This window comes from Bufo gargarizans, chromosome 3, assembly GCF_014858855.1.
Source record: "Bufo gargarizans isolate SCDJY-AF-19 chromosome 3, ASM1485885v1, whole genome shotgun sequence".
NCBI classification, from domain to species: domain Eukaryota; kingdom Metazoa; phylum Chordata; class Amphibia; order Anura; family Bufonidae; genus Bufo; species Bufo gargarizans.
In genome coordinates, this window is record NC_058082.1 from 95523007 (window position 1) to 95538880 (window position 15874).

General features: G+C 42.5%; 1 protein-coding gene across 3 annotated transcripts in view; it reads right to left on the bottom strand.

The window, feature by feature from the left end:
* DIP2B (disco interacting protein 2 homolog B) overlaps positions 1–15874 on the bottom strand; it is a 201394-nt gene that overhangs the window by 42629 nt on the left and 142891 nt on the right. For all 3 annotated transcript variants that reach the window (XM_044287746.1, XM_044287748.1, XM_044287747.1), the window contains 7 exons: positions 14500–14623; positions 13637–13746; positions 9602–9704; positions 9329–9393; positions 8017–8110; positions 4169–4288; positions 1977–2091 (listed from right to left, as the gene is read on the bottom strand). In XM_044287746.1, coding sequence (XP_044143681.1) covers positions 1977–2091; positions 4169–4288; positions 8017–8110; positions 9329–9393; positions 9602–9704; positions 13637–13746; positions 14500–14623 — 731 coding nt within the window. The remainder of the gene's footprint in view (positions 1–1976; positions 2092–4168; positions 4289–8016; positions 8111–9328; positions 9394–9601; positions 9705–13636; positions 13747–14499; positions 14624–15874) is intronic.

A 15874-nucleotide genomic window follows, 5' to 3' on the forward strand; every position in this document is an offset into this window, starting at 1 on the left:
TGAACAATCTTTGTCTTCAGGTCATTTGAGAGTTGTTTTGAGACCCCCATGTTGCTACTCTAATGAGAAAATTAAAAGAGGAGGGAAACTTGCAATTGACCCCCTTAAATACTCTTTCTCATAATTGGATTCACCTGTGTATGTAGGTCAGGGGTCACTGAGCTTACCAAGCTAATTTGAGTTACAATAATTAGTTCTAAAGGTTTTGGAATCAATAAAATGACAACAGTGCCCAAATTTATAGCGTCTCCTATATGATATATTTAACTGACATTTTTTATCGTAACAACCAACGATTTATACAGGAAAATCATGACGATTAACAAGGTTGCCCAAACTTTCGCATCCCACTGTATGTTTAATGTACTATGTGTATTAAAAGAACGACTACACAATATAATGGAGATCATACTATAAGAAGTTATCCAAAGTTTTTATTAAAGTGAACTGTAATCTGCAGGTAGCATGATATAGATCAGGAGGAGCTGAGCAGAATAATACATCGTTTTAAGGGGAAAAGTTTGGTAAAACTTGTAATTCGTTCATTTAAATCTCTGCCCTTTCTGGAGTGTCAATCAGATACGAACCCCCAAAGAATTACTTGAGCTCAGAAAAAGCAGAGATTGAAATGAATAAACTACAAGCTATACTGACTCTTTTCCTACAAAATGATATATCAATCTGCTCAGCTACTCCAGGTTTAACATGCTGCCTATAGAATGGACTGCAATTTTAATGGTGACAATTTTACTTTAAAGGGATATTCCAGTTATGTCCCCTGTCCATAGTGTAGGGGATAACAATTAGATCAGTAAGGGTCCTACCGCTGGGATCCCCACCGATCACAAGATCGGAGATCTGTACTATATGGAGCCCTCCCAAAATGAACAGAGCGGCTGGTCGGACATGTGTGCAGCCGCTCCATTATTTTCTATGAGAGTTGCAGAGATAGTCAAGCGTTGTACTCCGCTATCTCTGGAACTCCCATAAAAGTGAATAGGGGGCTACACAGGGTACGGGTTCCTCATTCTCTTGATCGGTGGGGGTCCCAGCGGTAGGACCCCCCAACCATCTAATAGCTATATAACTATTCCATTGCTCTTCCCCATACAGAATCATTGTTTGCCGGCAGCAGAGCAGAGCAAGATCTGCTGCTGGCAAATGATGATTTAGGTGACAACACAAAGATCATATTACCTGTTGAACAAGCATTTCACTCATTCATCTGGTAATCGGCGGCATCTTTAGGCCCCTTTCACACGAACGCGTTTTCCGCGCGGGTGCAATGCGTGACATGAACACATAGCACCCGCACTGAATCCTGACCCGTTCATTTCCATGGGTCTGTGTATATGAGCGTTTTTTTCCACGCATCAGTTCTGCGCTGCGTGAAAAACGCAGCATCTTCTATATTCTGCGTTTTTCACGCAGCCCCGGCCCCATAAAAGTGAATGGGGCTTCAGTGAAAAACGCATTGCATCTGCAAGCAAGTGCTAATGCAATGCGTTTTTCACTGATGGTTGCTAAGAGATGTTGTTTGTAAACCTTCAGATTTTTATCACACAAGTGAAAAACGCATCAAAACGCATTGCACCTGCGCGATAAAAACTGAACTGAATGCAATCGCAGACAAAACTGACTAAACTTGCCTGCAAAATGGTGCGAGTTTCAATGAATGCATCCGGAGCCAATCGGTCACGCTCATAAGAAAGGGGCCTTACACCGGCAGATAATCACTAACGAGCGTTCCTACAAATGCTTTTCGCGATTATCTGGACAATTCTCGGCCTGTGTAAAGGGGCCTTTAACAAACGCTCTGCTGAAAGTGCATTGCCAGACTGCCAGCAACTGCAAAAGAGAAGCAGCTTGACAATTCTGTAGCCAGGCCATTCCCTGAGAGCATACATTACATAGAATCTGATATTATTATTCAAGACCCTTTTGAAGGTATAACATCCTCCTCCGCTATACTATACCTTCGGATGGCTACAGTCATGGCTTCTGGAGACGTGGCACATGGACAAATCGCTTCAGGTTTAAGACCATAATTTTGAAACAAACTTAGGAAAGCATCACAAGATGAAACAGACCCTGTACAAAACCCAAAGCACACAGAAATAAAGTGAGGTACATAAAAAGGTTATGAAGTGAAATGCATATACAGAGGGTAGTACATACGAAGGATCAATATTCCGCCACCAAATATAAAAATACATTTGTATCAGTTATCGCTCTTTATGGAAGTCACACAGCTCCGCAGTATTACTGAATGATATACGTAAACCCTGAAATAGCCGTCAACAGATCGGAGTCTCTGGTTTGGCAAGTACCTAGTTTGCCTATTTTTTCCCAGGGAGTACTGCACAAAAATAGGTCTCCACACACCGCTGTGTCTTATCAATGTGAATCAGTAACAAGCCCCCCCCCCCAGGTGCGTCTACGGCAGGCATGCTCAACCTGCGGCCCTCCAGCTGTTGCAAAACTACAAGTCCCAGCATGCCCGAACAGCCTACAGCTATCAGGCTACAGCAGGGCATTGTGGGAGTTGTAGTTTTACAACAGCTGGAGGGCCGCAGGTTTAGCATGCCTGGTCTACGGCATCTCATCCTGTCAACCAGTACCCTGCTCTGTATTGATGACGAGCAAGAGCGACACTGACCCGTAGGCTTTCTATTGAGCTCATCTCATGCAGAAAAGAGACAAAGCACTCTGTGTGAGTGGTCCTCGCTTCTCGTTTTTAGCAATCAATGGGGGTCCAGCACTTGAACCCCGACCAATTACAACCTTTTATGTCTCTATGATGTATAAAAAGTTCTCTTAAAGTACAGGGACACTTTAGCTATGTTTTTGTCACAATGAAGACAGAGCAGAGGAGGGAGGCTCCTGTTCCAGCCAGCTGTCTTATAGTCAGACACAGGATAGTGAGAAGAAGAGGGAACATGGCTGACCTCCTGGTACACAAAAAATGTCTGTATATAATTCTCACTTTAATTGTAATTTGAAAAAATAACGAAAGAAAGTAAGAGCTGGGATATTATTGTGCTTACAGTTATTTCTCAATTATAATACAAGACTAGGACATATGTGTGAGTGGTTCTCTCTACTCATTTTAGTTGTCGGTGGGGGTCCAGCACTTGAACCCCGACCAATCAAAATCCTGTAAGTCTATATGACATGGAAAGTTTTCTCAAAGTACAGGGACACTTTAACTATCTTTTTGTCACAATAAAGACAGAGCAGGGGAGGGAGGCATCTGCTCCAGCCAGCTGTCTTATAGTCAGACACAGTCCTGTTCCCTCTTCTCCTTCTCTCTGTCCTGTATCTTATAGTCAGACACAGGACAGAGAGAAGGAGAAGAGGGAACAGGACTGATCTCCTGCTACACAAAATATCTTTATATATTTCTCATTTTAACTGTAATCTGAAACAAAACAGGATCAATGGAAAGAAGGAGCTAAAGGAAGGAAGAGTTTGGATATTATTGTGCATATAGTTATTTTTCAATTATACTACAATGTATATGAGACTAGGACATAAGTGTATGCAGCATAATGTATAGATTCTCTCATATGCATCTACTTCTTCAGTTTCATCTCATTTATAAAGGGCAGAAATCAAGGCAATGCAATGAGTATGTTAGCAATATGATGGGCATCACTTATGGTAACCCATGCTCATGTCAGAGAGTGGAAAGCATAAGTGGTTGTTAAAGATCACATGAAAGCTTAAGATCAAGGAGGCTATGAGGAATTCTAACTGGCTGCAGTTTTGTTGTCTAGTTAATATAGTAAGCTTGCATCTTTTGCACAGTAAATGCCATTCCCAATATACGTGGGGATATACTTTCAAGAATTTGGCCTATTACATAGCATATTGGTACATTGAAACATCAGAGTACTGGCTTCCTCTACCAGACCCAGACCCCAAAGCAGTCTACTGAGGAATGGTCCTGATTTGAAGAGGGGTTCTCCAGATGGCTCAATCCTTTGAAATCTAGAGCATGAATTTGCAAGGAGCTACAAGATCTTAAGGCGTTATAACATCTGTGGCCAAATCTCAAGTAATGTCTTAAGACAAAAATAATCAACAATCCCCAGTGAAGGTTGTGGGTTAGCGCTTTGCAATCTGGTTGTTATAACCAGAAATCATAAAACACAATGACACTTACATGGATTGGCTCCATCTGTTACAATGAGCATGCGAAGTGATGCCAAACTGATATCCTTCTGTTCTCGGTGTGCAATCATAGCCCAGTGCAAGTCCCTGCACTTCACTACTGCAACCCTGGCTGGGAGACAAGAAACAACAAAGACGTATTTATGGCTTTATCACAGTACTGTACACTCAGAAAGGATGTGTATTTCCTTCATTTCTTGCTTCCAACAGAACAAAAACCAACTTACATGCCAAGATCTCGGCACAACGTCATTTAAACAATTGTGGGCCTTGGCACTTACTGAACTAAAAATAAAGAACTTGTGATAAGGTATAGATTTTGCTAAAAAAAATTGGCAGCATTCTCACCCATGTTCCAGTGTAATAAACGGACAACAGGTTTGTCCACCAACATGGCTCAAATACACTGTGACATTACAGCTGCTGGTCACTGCTCATATGTATTTGGTTTCATTACAATTTATTCATATGAAGTGTGTCATTATATGAGTACAGTACAATAGACCCACAGTCAGATAGGATGTCACTGCACTGTAAATTACTATGATGCAGTGAGGTCATGTCAGAGGAGCTGCTGTGAGTCTAGGAGATGGGGCTGACGCAGGTCACGTTTCCTGGACTGTGCACAGTCATATGAAAAGCCCTAGGTGGTAGGTTTCCGATGTCCGACAATACTTAAAGGGGTTCTCCAGGAATTAAGAAAAGTAAAATACGTAAATATTACTTTATGATAAATCTATTCCCAAATACCATTCATTACGGTAGTTAAAATGGCTCGTTTTCTCTGGGGAGCAATCAGGGGAAATAAAATGGTCACCGTCCTGTTAGTGCACCCAAAACCTGTCCTAATCAACACTGAGCTGAACAGCTGCCTCATCCTCCTCTCTGCTCTGCTTGTCAGGGATTATGGTCCCCTGTAGGAATGGAGCTCATGAGAAGACATGAGGTACAGAGAGGAGGTGGGGATGTGGCTGTGTCCTGCTGTGTGATGAGGACATGTTTTGTGTGTACTAGTAGGACGGTGGCCATTTTATTTCTCCTGATGATTGCTCCCTAGACAAAACGAGCCATTATAACTAAAGATATTTGAGAATATATTTGCAATAAAGTAATATTTAGGTATTTTCATTTTCTTAATTCCAGGAGAACCCCTTTAATTCAGCCTATAGTCAACAGGATGACAAAAGCTGGCCATACACATTAGATGAATGTTGTCCAAACCTGCCAACTGCGGCGAGACTGGCCAACCATCTAATGTATATTAGGTGTCCCAACTCTCCCAAATGGAAGATGTCAGGGGATAGCGAATCAGCCAGTTGGATTTCAACATGCTCAATTTATTTTTAAGGCAGATTAGCTGCCACTACAGTTTTCTGACAATGGCTTATTCCCTTCTCCCTATTGAGAATACATGTACAGTTGTGGCCAAAAGTTTTGAGAATGACACAAATATAAGTTTTCATAAAGTTTTCTGCTAAACTGCTTTTAGATCTTTGTTTCATCAGTTGTTTCTGTGATGTAGTGAAATATAATTACACGCACTTCATACGTTTCAAAGGCTTTTATCGACAATTACATGACATTTATGCAAAGAGTCAGTATTTGCAGTGTTGGCCCTTCTTTTTCAGGACCTCTGCAATTCGACTGGGCATGCTCTCAATCAACTTCTGGGCCAATTTCTGACTGATAGCAACCCATTCCTTCATAATCACTTCTTGGAGTTTGTCAGAATTAGTGGGTTTTTGTTGGTCCACCCGCCTCTTGAGGATTGACCACAAGTTCTCAATGGGATTAAGATCTGGGGAGTTTCCAGGCCATGGACCCAAAATGTCAACGTTTTGGTCCCCGAGCCACTTCGTTATAACTTTTGCCTTATGGCACGGTGCTCCATCGTGCTGGAAAATGCATTGTTCTTCACCAAACTGTTGTTGGATTTTTGGAAGAAGTTGCTGTTTGAGGGTGTTTTGGTACCATTTTTTATTCATGGCTGTGTTTTTGGGCAAAATTGTGAGTGAGCCCACTCCCTTGGATGAGAAGCAACCCCACACATGAATGGTCTCAGGATGCTTTACTGTTGGCATGACACAGGACTGATGGTAGCGCTCACCTTTTCTTCTCCGGACACGCCTTTTTCCTGATGCCCCAAACAATCGGAAAGAGGCTTCATCGGAGAATATGACTTTGCCCCAGTCCTCAGCAGTCCATTCACCATATTTTCTGCAGAAGATCAATCTGTCCCTGATGTTTTTTTTGGAGAGAAGTGGCTTCTCTGCTGCCCTTCTTGACACCAGGCCATCTTCCAAAAGTCTTCGCCTCACTGTGCGTGCAGATGCGCTCACACCTGCCTGCTGCCATTCCTGAGCAAGCTCTGCACTGGTGGCACTCCAATCCCGCAGCTGAATCCTCTTTAGGAGAAGATCCTGGCGCTTGCTGGACTTTCTTGGACGCCCTGAAGCCTTCTTAACAAGAATTGAACCTCTTTCCTTGAAGTTCTTGATGATCCTATAAATTGTTGATTGAGGTGCAATCTTAGTAGCCACGATATCCTTGCCTGTGAAGCCATTTTTATGCAACGCAATGATGGCTGCACGCGTTTCTTTGCAGGTCACCATGGTTAACAATGGAAGAACAATGATTTCAAGCATCACCCTCCTTTTAACAGGTCAAGTCTGCCATTTTAACCCAATCAGCCTGACACAATGATCTCCAGCCTTGTGCTCGTCAATATTTTCACCTGAGTTAACAAGACTATTACTGAAATGATCTCAACAGGTCCTTTAATGACAGCAATGAAATGCAGTGGAAAGGTTTTTTTGGGATAAAGTTAATTTTAATGGAAAAGTAGGACTATGCAATTCATCTGATCACTCTTCATAACATCCTGGAGTATATGCAAATTGCTATTATAAAAACTTAAGCAGCAACTTTTCCAATTTCCAATACTTATGTAATTCTCAAAACTTTTGGCCACGACAGTGTTGAGCAAGGGTCGTATTTGAGACTCTCCAGGGATCGTATAGTTGTCTCAGCAAATTTACGCCCAATGTGCACCTTGCACCTCTCCATGTCAGATCAGGCCACATTACCAAACCATACTGTACATGAAAATGTGCTTTTATATAGCAAGGGAAACTTGTGTATCAAAGTAATCATTAAAGGTGTTCTCCAGGTTACAGATATTCATGACCAATCCTCAGGATAGGTGGGGTTCCGACACCCAGCAACCCCGCCAAACAGCTGTTTCAGGCTTCTGCGGTGGCGGAAGCAAACGGTGTGCTCTGTGTATTGTGTAATTTCTGGGACTGGTGCACTGAAGCTCAGTTTCAATTCACTTCAATGGGGGCAGAGCTGCAGTACCCCACATGGCCATTACAGTGTGCTGCGCTGTCTGCCTCCAGCTCCATACATTCTATAGTTTCTGCCAATGCAGCAGCCCTAAAGAGCTATTGGTCAGGATTCCCGGTGCCAGACCCCAAAAGAATTTCGGATAGGTCATCATTATCAGAAATAGGTCAGCATTATCTGTAGCCCGGACAACACTTTATTAAAACAAACAAATCTTCATAGTACAGGTGTATGCAGTCTATTGTTTACAGGGGTAATCCAGGTATGGGTAATTATCCCCTTCCCACACGAAAGGGGATAACTATTAGATTGGTGGGATTCCTACCAAGGGGACTTCTACCAATCACAAGAACGGGGACCATGTACCCCGTGAAAATGGACGGAGCAGCTGGTCAGCCATGCGTGCAGCCGTTCTATTTATTTGTATGGGAGTCCCGGGGATAGCAGAGTGCTACACTTCCGAATCCGCACACCTATCGCTACAATGTGTATTACCTTTATTTGCATGGACTCTTTGCACCCAAGATAAGGGACACGCTTTCATCACAGAGTATGGAACACTGACTGTGTGCATCTTGTTTACTACATTCTAATGGAACAAAAATGATTAAGAAAAAAATCTATCAACCAACACAGTCACAAACCATTTGGATTTTGCAAGGTTTTTTTTCTTTTCTTTTTAAATATACAGTACTCATCATGCAGTTATATCCAATCTCAACGCCTGCCATCCGACCATACACATTTAGCATTGTTTATACATTTACTTTTTCTTTTCTTTATTGCTCCCTATTTTAAAGAGGACTTGTCCCCTCTCCTGATATGTCTGTTTCAGTAACTACTTGCATTCCCCATGTAAAGGAAATTCTGAAAAATCTATTGTTATGACTCTATGTTGTGCCATTCCTTTATTATTCATGCTAGAAGTTATGAATGAATTGCCTGTAGTTTGCAATAAAGGTCCAGACGGGGTATGTCCGGAACAGTCGGACCCTTACCCAATTATTGCGTAATAATGACACAATGCCATGTAATTTATTTCTATGGGATCACATTTGTACATGTCATATGTCTGCCATATCCTGCTCACTAATAAATGTATTTTTGCGATGTTTGCATACGATCCATTGAATAACCCCCCCCCCTCCCCCTTATTATGATACGCCACTCACTATCGCAGGTATCATATCACATATAAGACTGCACAGCACAGCCCATGTGTGGACCCCTGGCTTAGATAAAAAGGATGGCCGGCTAGATCAGAGGCATGGTGCTGGGGAGGGCTCCTGCTCAGGCACACTTAATGAATGGACATTATTGCTGATCAGGGAATGCTTCACCCAAAGTCTGAACCGAGTGTCCTAAAACCATACAATGGCTTTAAGAATACTCTTTCCTCCAGTAAGGCGATTCCCTATTTGCATCCAAATTTCCTTTATAAATGTAACCTAAAAATGTATTGTTTCAATAAATCAGTGGTCAAAAATAAATCATAAAAAGGACTGCAATGTTCTAATCAAGCCGCATTGCCAAGCGCCATCTTCTCTTATCCTGTGGTACCAGATACAAAGTAACAGAAAACGGATATTAGGGGACTTCTATGAAAACTGGTGTAAAACAAAAGTGGAGCAGTTGCCCTTGGAAATTAGTCAGATTCTACATCTCATTTTGCAAAAGTAAAGAAGCAACCCAATTTGTTGCTATGGGCAACAACTCCACTTTTAATTAGCACCCACTTTGATACATCTCCTTGACGATACAGTATATGGGTACATAGAGGTACTACAGCAGCGTGGTTGGGGCTTACCGTTAGTATGCCATGCCAGAGACCAGCATCCCTTTTAAAATCGAGGACATTTATCATGGTTTCTCCTGCACAAAAGACACAATTTTACATGAACAATCACATGGTTTCCTCACGTATGATACTATACAGGGTGTTATAATCATAGCCATATGAATGGTTTCAACGCTCATGATATGCTAGTTAATCTGAAAGGAAAAACGACTGCAGCCAAAATACTATACAATGTATACAAAGCACAAGAAAACTTTGCCTTATATCAATTATTTCACCCACCTTCTGTGTAATTACAAGACTGAGAAAGAGCTTGACAATGAGAAAGCATTGCTATTCGGGAAACTGCCACCCCCATCACGCTGCCTTCTTTACTGGTTTTATACTGCAAAACAACGTATGAGGTTATTAATACGAGCCCAAGGCAGTGAAAAGTATAATGTGGTCTATATACTCTGATATCTGTCAAGACCAGGTCTGCTGGAGAGAAGAATAGCAAAGTATAAAGCCTTGGGCCTCATGCACACGACACTTTCCGTTTTGTGGTCTGCAAACCGTGGATCGGCAAAATACAGATACTGTGCATCCAGCACTTTCCTCAGTCCCTGTTATAGAAATGCCTATTGTCAGCAAAATGGACAAGAACAGGACATGTTTAATTTGCAGAAAGGACGCACAGATGCATGGGCTGTCTGCATTTTTTTGCGGCCCCTTATAAATGAATAGGTCCATGTGTGATCCATAAAAAATAGGGATCAGATGCGAACGCAAAAAAAGGTAATGCGCTTGAGGCCTTAGTAACATGAGAATCACACAATTAAAGGCTAACTTTCATCTTCACAACCATTTTTTTCTTGTTGCAAACTGCTTAAAATGATGAAACTTTGCAAGTAGTCTAAATTTAAAATTGGTTACCGTTTTATGCCTGTAGCGCTTATGCAGACCTATATGTATCCACGATAACATAATAAAGACTAAGGACTCATGCACACGGCTGAAGCCGTTTTTGTGGTATGCAAAATGCAGATGAACAAAACAGGGATACCGGCCGGGTGCCTTTCGCCTTTTTTGGATTGGAATGTCCTGCCCTCTGTAGAACAGTCCTATCCTTGTCTGTAAAATCGACAAGAATAGGACAGGTTCTATTTATTTGCGGGTTCCACCAAATGGACATATGGATGCGGACATCACACTTTTGCTGCTCCATTGAAGTAAATGGGTCTGCATCAGACCCACAAAATTTGGATCGGATACGGAAAAAAGATACGCTTGTGTGCATGAGCCCTAACTGAGTAGTCTGATCCTGCGGTCATATCTCTATTATTTGTAACTAATCTCTCAAATGTACATTAGTAGAAATAGGGCAGTCATAGTAGCGTGACTGCAGGATCAGACTACACAGAATTTGCTTGTAGTCTGTTACCATGGAGACCCATAGGTTTAAACAGAAGCTGTAATACAAAACTTTAGGTGAATTTTAAATGAGGCTATTTGCAAAAACTTTTTTTTTTTTTGCATTGTTTATTTTAGCTGCATGAGAACAATGATTGCCAAGGTGTACCTAAAACATAATGGATCGCATGCTTGGGTTTTGCTTCCTTGCAATTATATACTTCTACTTGCAACATTGTGCAAATAAACAATATAGTGATACTTGCAGAACAATTACTAAAGATTTAAAAGGGTGGAAAAAGGGAAATGCATTTAGAGGAGGGGTACTGAGTGTACTTCCAGTAATTGTAAATTATAATAATTAAAAAATAAAACAGATAATTCATCTTCGCTGCCAGCCAAGTCCCACTAAGTGATTCATGAGAGACCGCTATAACTGCCAGCTATTTGCAGAGGCTGCAGTCTGCAACCAGAAAAATGATGTATCCCCTTTATCAATGAGAGCTGGAAAGGAGATTGATGATTTTTAGAGACATTTTGATGGTGACGTTTGCAGATGCCTGTGGGTCGGACTTTACTTACCAGCTCATAATAAGAAACAAGTCTGAATTATTCACAAATGGTCTAATTGTAGCCTAGAATTTATCTTACAGCATGAAAATCTATTACACTGCAGCCAGATGAAAGCCTTTATCTTTTTGTCCTGAAAAGGATTTCTTGGTTCATTTATAATGTTCAGCTAATACAATAAAATTTTTCTTCATATACTTGACAGTAGTAGCAAATATTTCACTATACTGTCAAAAAGGTCACTTTACTTGTCCAATTTACCTGCTGCCTAATCTTACATCAGACATGGGGCGATGCAGGCAGCACACTGTACGGTGCCTAGGGAGTCCTGTGCGTGGTTCTATTAATTATATTAGGACACCTTGATGAGACTCTTCAGGCGTCGTACATTGCTTAAGTTATTGTACCACTCAGCGTGCTACCTGCGTCTCTCCAGCCCCAATGTAAGACAGGGTGGAAGATCGCAAATAAAGTGACTATTTTGTACATCCAAGAATTCTTAATGTTCCCATTTACAAAGGAAAAAATAAAAGGATTCCTATAGCCTCCTATTCTGCAGATGACCAATGTGATATTGATGACCTGCCTGTCCTGAGGATGGGTTATCAATAGCAAAAGCCACCTTTTAGATATTGATCACCTATCCTTCAAATAGGTAATCAATATCACACTCTCACCTCCAAATATCAGCTGTTTTTGTGAGGCGCCGGAAACAAAACAGTGCTGCAGTTATGCATATTGCAGCTTATCTCCAATTCAGTTGAATGGTATCACAGGCACTACACAGTGGACAGGTCCTTCTGCATCCGGCTCCATGCACTCCTGGCACCTGCCGCAGTTGGTTGGTAGGAGTGCTGGGTTAAGGACCATCACCGATCTGATAATGATGACCTACCTGAGGATAGGTCTTCAATATATCTAGAAGGTGGTCAACCCCTTTAAGCATAACTTACTGTTAGGCAGGCAGGTGGTCTTAAAGGGATTCTGTCACCAGGATTAACGATATGTAGATATTTATATGTGCCCATTAGTCTTCATGCAGTGTTTACAATGATCCCTCTGTTTATGCTCTGTGTGCCTTATAGTCTTATGTAAATCACCTCTGTCAGGAGCCCAAGGGGTTGTCCCACGATCTCCTGGAGCCCGGCGCGCCCATCGATACGGAGCCCAGCACCGCCTACTACTTAATTTATTCACTCCACTATTCCTGACGTCAGTTCTTCTCAGTGCTGTAATCTCGCACAGAGAGAGCCGCCACATGCGCAGTTGACTCGTCGAAGCCGGTGCCAGTAGTCCGCACGGGCGCAGACTACAGTGTCCACTGCGCCTGTGCGAGACTACGGAGCAGAGATTACATGACGTCAGGATAGTGCAGTGAATAAATTAAATAGTAGGCGGTGCTGGCTACGGATCGATGGACGCGGTTGGGCTCCAGGAGATCGTGGGACACCCCCTTGGGCTCCTGACAGAGGCCATTTACATATGAATAAGATCGCTTTTTATAAGAATATAAGGCATAAACAGAGGGATCATTGTAACCACTGCATGAAGACTAATGGGCACATATAAATATCTACATATATAGTTAATCCTGGTGACAGAATCCCTTTAAACAGTAGCCAACTCTTTTATTGGGGAAGGGGGGTTATAGACACCCCGCCAATCGGTGGTGGCCTCTTCATAGTAATACACGCACATTACCAAACATTATCTAGTGGCCATGCTCAACACATCAGCTTAATGCCATTCAATGATAGGGACGGAGCTGCAGGAAGCCATATGACCGAAAGTTGTGATGTCATAGGCCAAGGAAGTGGCTGCTGGGCTCAGCTGTGTACCACTGCCCCTTCCAACAGCTGATCAGAGTTGGACCCCCACTAATCAGCTACTGATGACCTATCCTGACAATCGGTCATCAATATGCAAGTTCCGGGAAAAAAACAAAAAACTTTTAGGCCCTTTTCAGACGAGTGTGTGTCACGCTCCAGACTCGCAGCGCAGCACCCCGTCCTGAACTTCCAGCACTGCTGGGGTCGATTAGCATTATATTGATTTATGATGCTATGTAAGCCTTACAGGTCTGTAATGTATTGAATAACACTGACAGCATTATGTCAGTGTTATACAATACATTCCGGACCTCTAAGGGTTACATAGCATCATAAATCAATATAATGCTATAAGACGCCGGCAGTGCTGGGAGGTCAGGACGGGTGCTGCGTTGTAAGTATGGAGCGTGACATACACTCGTCTGAAAGGGGCCTTAAACTTAAGCACTAGACTAAAATGACTAAAAGGTAATTCAGAAAACAGAGAATTTAAGAGAAGGATTAATATAAATAAGTGACTCAATACCTCAATATATGCAGGCTCCGTGCCAGCTACTGTGATGTGTGGTTGCCAGTCCTTTGGTGCCTTGGTCAGATATCTGGAATCAGTCACAACCCACTTCAGCTTTGGCCACCCTATTGAAAGAGATGACTTAGGAATGAGCGCATGTACTGGAAGCACCTGTAGCTCTTTTCAGTAGAGGTTTATGTATTTCTGCTTCCACAACAAAACTGCCACTAAAGAGCAATGTATAAGGGAGCAACGAGGAGACATTTTGTAGACCAGTGTTCCTTAAAGGGTCTGTCCAGCCTTTTCTCAATGATAGCCATCACTAGTCACTAGATGGATCCTGGCACCCCCGACAATCAGCTGTTCAGTGTCGCTCCATCGCTGGAATGATGGAACCAGAGCTCCAGTGACCAGCACTGTCCGTTACAACGTTCACAGTGCAGTGTAGTTCCAGCAATGAAGCTACACCAAACAGCTGGCCCAGTATCCAACTCAATGTACCCTCTGGATTGCAGGAGTACCTCAACAGTTAAAATTAGGATATTTTCACATGGTGAAAAAATTCAAAGGGTATTTGCCACGGAATTCAGGGTCAAAAATCTAAGGCTAAACCTTGGATTTCTGCAGCAGAAAATCTTTTCTGTGTCTGCCTCAAGCGCTGCTCGGAAATAAAAAGTAAATAAATAAAACCACCACTTTATTGAGATGGCACACAATAAAACTGCAGACACCATTTCACAAAAAACTAAATGTGTCTCTGTGACTATAGAATTTAAATAGGGAAAGTATTTTAATGATTTCTATTCATTTCCCTACTCCATGAATCGGAGTAATAATGTCACAAAAACACTGGGCAGAAATCTAATCTGGTGGTTTACCTTTGAATTGCACAATTTCCCCATTCTGTGTTTTTGGCAGTCCTTTCAGGCAAACCTCAGTGGTAAGAGCAAGCTTCACACCACAGCTTCCCAGCAGGAACCCAATCTGATGCCCTCCAGCATCCTGTTTATGAAGGAGAGAAGAGAAAAGTCAAATGGGCATAAGGCTCAATGCTATGACTAATAACAGTGTAATGTGAATGAGTCAGTCAACCAGAAACATCAAATACTGGGGTGCTGGATGGAAAAACTGGGGGCGCTCCCTTGGCCATACATATGCTGGCTGAACCAACTTCAGCGGGACTGGCCAAATTTTTGCCGCTAGGAAAATTATTGCCCATTCTAGGCACCCTCTGCCAGCAAAGACCTGGTTAAACCAAAGAAAATATGTATTTACTCTTTCCTTGACGACAGGTCAGAGGTTAAAAAATAAATAAAAAGTCGGGCATGTTGGATTTCAATATGCCCAATTCTTTGTTTTTACAAGCGACAACGAGCTGACCAGTGGTGTCTAGTAGCACCTTAATCGCCTCTTTCCATTGAGAGCTGCCGGACCTGTAAGGAAGAAGTAAAGGGAGGCCATTGGATCCAAGCCGCTGAAGTAGCTCTGCTGTTCCTTCCTTCTTGCCGGCTACACCTCTCACTGCCCTAGGGCATGCCCTCCCGCCAGTTCTTAAAGGGCTAGCGTGCACGTCTTACTCTTCCCCAACCAATGATTGGCTACATAAGGGTACTTAAGGCACCTTACCCTGTCGGAAAGCATCCGAGCAATAAGTTCTAGTTCTGATGTGTCCTGCAAAGGTATGCTGCTTCAATGTTCATCTGCCCATGTACCGACTACTGCTTGTTTCCTAGATTTCTCCCTTTGCTGCCTAACCTGACCTCTGCCTGATCTCGGTTTTGACCCTGAGCTGCCTGCCCTGACCTCGGACTGTCCCGGACTATGGCTTTGCCTGTTCCCTCGGCGTTCCGCACTTTTGTCTCTTGGCCCCCATGGGTCAGAAGTCACTTGAACAAAGACTACTCCAAGAGGTAGCAGTCTGGAGGTTCCCCTGCAGCGAAGTTCAGACCACTGTATGGGGATTAAAGTGTGAAGACCAGGGAGGCCACTTAGATAAGGCAATTAGGAGTATCCCCAAGCCAAATCTGTTCAAGTGACACAGTGGGTCCACATCCACTTACTTAAGATCTGTTTCTTCAGAACTCTTATCTACAATACCGCTCTGTGGATATTCAAACGGTTATAGAATGAGGCTTTACCATAACATTCTCAGAAATATCCACACTTCAAAACTCTCCCCGTGTAACCATATATATTTCCAAAAGATGCTATTGCTGCAATTAGCTTTACAGTAATACAATTGTCCAGACTACA